The sequence below is a fragment of the Sphaeroforma arctica genome (genome assembly GCF_001186125.1).
Source record: "Sphaeroforma arctica JP610 unplaced genomic scaffold supercont1.185, whole genome shotgun sequence".
Taxonomy (NCBI): domain Eukaryota; class Ichthyosporea; order Ichthyophonida; genus Sphaeroforma; species Sphaeroforma arctica.
In genome coordinates, this window is record NW_014040373.1 from 94581 (window position 1) to 98877 (window position 4297).

General features: G+C 38.4%; 1 protein-coding gene across 1 annotated transcript; it reads left to right on the plus strand.

Moving 5' to 3' along the window:
- Window positions 1-1985: 1985 nt before the first annotated feature.
- Window positions 1986-3813, plus strand: SARC_03588 (hypothetical protein). The gene has a single exon (XM_014302626.1). It carries the CDS (start codon window positions 2079-2081, stop codon window positions 3789-3791), a length of 1713 nt encoding a protein of 570 aa, XP_014158101.1. The 5' UTR covers window positions 1986-2078; the 3' UTR covers window positions 3792-3813.
- The last annotated feature ends 484 nt before the right edge of the window (window positions 3814-4297 follow it).

Consider the following 4297-nt stretch of genomic DNA (forward strand, 5'->3'; position numbering starts at 1 on the left):
GAAGATCAGAAATCTTGTGTGTATGGTATGGAATGATCGTAACGAATGTCACCACGATTGGATAACTTATCGTATTACATCGAGTTCCCATCATACTTCTCAGTAACGTATGCATTAAAAGTATCATGGAATCCATTTTTGTCTTATCAGTATGAGATATTAGAATAATTGGACTTGTTATTGACATCCTAATGATTCATAGGTGAATCAACCTTTTGTTGTGATGGCATGCTTTGTCGATATCTGTTGCCAGTCCTGTCAAAGTACACACTATCGCCCTCGCAGGTATTGTTCATTGTCATTTTCATTATGGTGCTTCTAGTAATATGTATGTACAGCGCGTATGTTATACTGTTACACATGTATGCGGGTATTTGTTAATTGTTGATTATAGACTGTGCGTGTTTGTCTCGAGAAATGTAGTAGCTTTTATTAATCAAGCCCTGGCCAATCACAAAGCTTGTGAAGTTGAATACATTTCCTAGATTCCAGTTTCCGAATCCCGTAATCCGATCCGAACGTAAAACTTCTCGAGAGGTATTTTTACCCTACCCTCGAAAGATTGACCTCGTTCGGAAAATTTCGTTCGGAATTTATTTTTGGCTTTTTCTTGAAATTATAAAATTACCCTATACCTATTGGTGTAGAAATCCGAACGTTTTAAATAACCTAAAACCCTAAAAACCCGTTACGACTGAGCCTCAGATTAAATTAGTATGTAATATGTTAAAAAAATAACACTGCTGTGCAGCTGTGGCCTGCGGCCCTGTGGCACTGTGCCCTGTGGAGTGTGGCCTGTAGGACTAAGCTCAATATATTTTGCCTATATACGGTAAACTTTAAACGTAAACGCTTATCTTTTTGATTTTTTTTGCGTTTTAACGGGAACCGTAATGAGGTTAGCTGTAGGAGTTTTTGGCTGTGAGGCGCTGACGTCGGGTTGTTGGGGGGCGGGGGGGGTGTGGTTCGACTGTTCGTTTTCTTTTACGATAATTTTTAATTTTGGGTTTTCGTACCCTTGTTTCTTTTGGGAAAGCGCGCCCCATGGTTTTTTAAAAGTGCAACTTCAATTCACGTTTCGGTCCAATAAAGTTCTGAGGGACTTACTAGCTAGAGCTTTTAGTGATATATATTATTTTTAATATATTTAAATATATAATTATATATATATACATAGAGGATGTTTTTTTATATAGTGTTTTTACAATATAATAGACATAAAAAACACTCTGTCAGTCTGTCCAATGTGAGTAATGTGATTCATGACAGTGGTATAATATTTTCGTTGAATTTAGAACAATTACAAAGAAGGCAAAAGTTGTAAATAATTTTGATATTTTTATTTATTTAGAACAATAGTCACGAGTTACAAATTTTTATTTAAAAAGAAAAGAAAGCCGGAATTTCATATTTATAGTAAGCAGAGATATAGATATAATTAGTAATTATAGTTAAAACAGTACTTCGACAACGGCTGTAATTCATTAGTCTTATAAAAGTCCAATCACTTTAAAAAATAAAAAGCTAAGCTCATTACGTTATGGGTTTACGGAATTGAAGTTGAATGTAACGTTATAGCAGTTATAACGGGATCAGAAGGGGCTACCTAAGTTCTTTTTATAGGACTGGTTTGTATGGTAAAAACCGTACACACTTGAATGTTTAGACCGCACATGTTGGCGTACAAAGGACCGCATATGGAATAAAAGTTGAACGTAAACGTATATTTATTCGATATATATAAGTTTTAACGAAAAACGGTTTGAGGCTAGTTTTTAAACAATATTACTCCTAGTGCCTGGTGGAGGCCTATCGGAATTCAAAAGAGCATCGCGAATTCCAAAGTATCCACAAACTTTTGAAGTTGACTTCGATGACTGATGGGTGATGAGTTTGAATATTTCGTCAATTTAAAAATAGAAGGGTATGTATAAATATATACCACCCAGGTTCAGACTTAGCCTTCAGTACTTCGGTGAGTGTATAGTACGTACCCGTTCGTAATATTTAGAAAAGCTGTAAACTTATATTTATTCTATAGCATAGCTTTCGCAGTCTGAACTCAACGAGAGGTCAGCATGGCATGTCTCTTTTTTGGCACGCTCTTGGCAGCATCAAATTTCGTCGCACATGTTGAAGCAATCTCAGGGCAAACCCCAATGGACTCAAATTTAGATTATGGACTAGGTGTGATTGTAAGATTAGACAAGGGCAAGTCAAGCACCTCTCTCACAAAGCGAATGAATAACAAATTCGGAGACAAATTCGACAAGAAAGTGCGTGGGGTAATGTCAACCGGAGCACAAGAGATAGTTGCTTTAGAAGATCCCGATCTGGATGTACTTGAAAGTGTTCTAGCGGATGACGATGTGGCTGCTGCCGAGTACATTTCGCCGTACGCGGCAAAGCATGAAGCTGGTAGTGCACAGCCCGTGTGGCACCTTGACAGAATTAATCAGCGAGATCAAGATTTAGATGGGGACGCCGACCAACATGTGAATATGCAATCTGATGGAAAGAACGTTGATATCTACGTGGTTGACTCAGGTGTCAATGTACACCATCCGTGCTTTCATAAGGCGATAAATTTCTACAATGTTTTCACTGATGAAGATGCTGACGACTTTTACGGGCACGGAACGCACGTGGCAGCATTAGTGGCCGGCGCTGGTTTTGGCCCAGCAACAGGGTCTGCAATCCACAGCGTGAAAGTGCTAGACAGAAATGGTGCAGGTAATACGCTTACAATATTTGCAGGGTTAAATAGAATATTGGCCACGGTTACGAAGCACAAAGATGTACCAAAATTAAATAAGTACCGAGTCATTGTGGTGATGTCTCTCACCGGACCGCCATCGGCGGCAATTGATGCGATTATTGTACAGCTGTATCTCGCAAATGTATTAGTTGTGGCAGCAGCGGGTAACCAGGGTGCAAATGCATGCGCATATAGTCCCGCTCGCAATCCGGCAGCCATAACAGTAGCTGCATCCGATCCTTATGATCGATTCGCCTCTTATTCAAACTTTGGACCATGTGTCGATATTATTGCACCTGGAACGGACATCACGTCTGCTTCAAAAGATGGAAGTACGATTGTATACTCTGGAACGAGCATGGCAGCACCGCTAGTTGCTGGTGTGGCCGCGACGATATGGTCTCAGGAAAAGAGGTTGAGCGCTAGACAAGTTCGCCGAAATCTGATGTTGGGCAGTACGTACATGAACGGCATGAACGGTGTTTCGGAGATTTTATCCCGGTCGGCAACCCCCAACCGGTTTCTGTTCAGTCGCCTGGAAGTCACAGAGGTGGCGTATACTGATTTTGAAAGTGGCGCGATAACCTTCGCAGAGGTCGCTCATGCCGCTGGGTTTGATACAACCAAGTCTATGTATCACTGGGACGAGTGGACTACCGAAAGAAGAAGGCGATATGGGTCAAAAACTGAAGCAACTCTTCTTACCGGAGATATATATGAGGCAGACCGCAGAAGGTATTATGGATCATACTATCTAACTGATACAAGCAGTCTGATGAGCTACGCTGGAGTTGCCGTGGCGGAGGTCAAGCCCGATGGGATACTGACATTGAATGGAGTCCAAGACCATTTGAATCTGGCGGGTGGTGCTCCCGATACTCTGGCAGTTTATCTCTTTTTGTATAGTATAGGCTATGCGGATGTTTCGCTGACAAAGTATGACCAATCGAGAGACGACGGAACTGTATTCGGTAGTGTGGCATTGCAGGATGAAATCTTGTTCGATGTCGCTAGTAAAAGATATGTAGGTTAAGTATGACGAGGTTTAGACGAACGCACACACTTAGCCTTTTGTAGCGACCACTATATATATATAGATGAATAGTTGAATGTAAATATGTATAGATGAATATATATAAATATATATATAATATAGATACATATATTTATATATATATATATATATAGATGTTTATATATACATAGATGTATATATATATATATATACATATATATATAGATAGATACATAAAGATAGAGATACATACATACATTTATATATATATATATATATATATAAATTGTACATATATATGTATATATATATAAATTGTACATATATATATATATACAAATATATGAATAAAAAGATATATTTTGTGTTTAGCCTTTTAAAAGCCTCCTATTCATAATTGAAAGCATTTATGAATAAACATAAAAGTAAAAAATGTACACTGAAAGCGAAAAAACTTGTAAAGAACTTTATTGACTGAATTTTGTTTCACACACACACATATATATATACATAAATACGCAGTA

Coding starts and splice junctions, on each gene's coding strand:
- SARC_03588 (XM_014302626.1), top strand. CDS start 2,079: ATGGCATGTCTCTTTTTTGGCACGCTCTTGGCAGCATCAAATTTCGTC.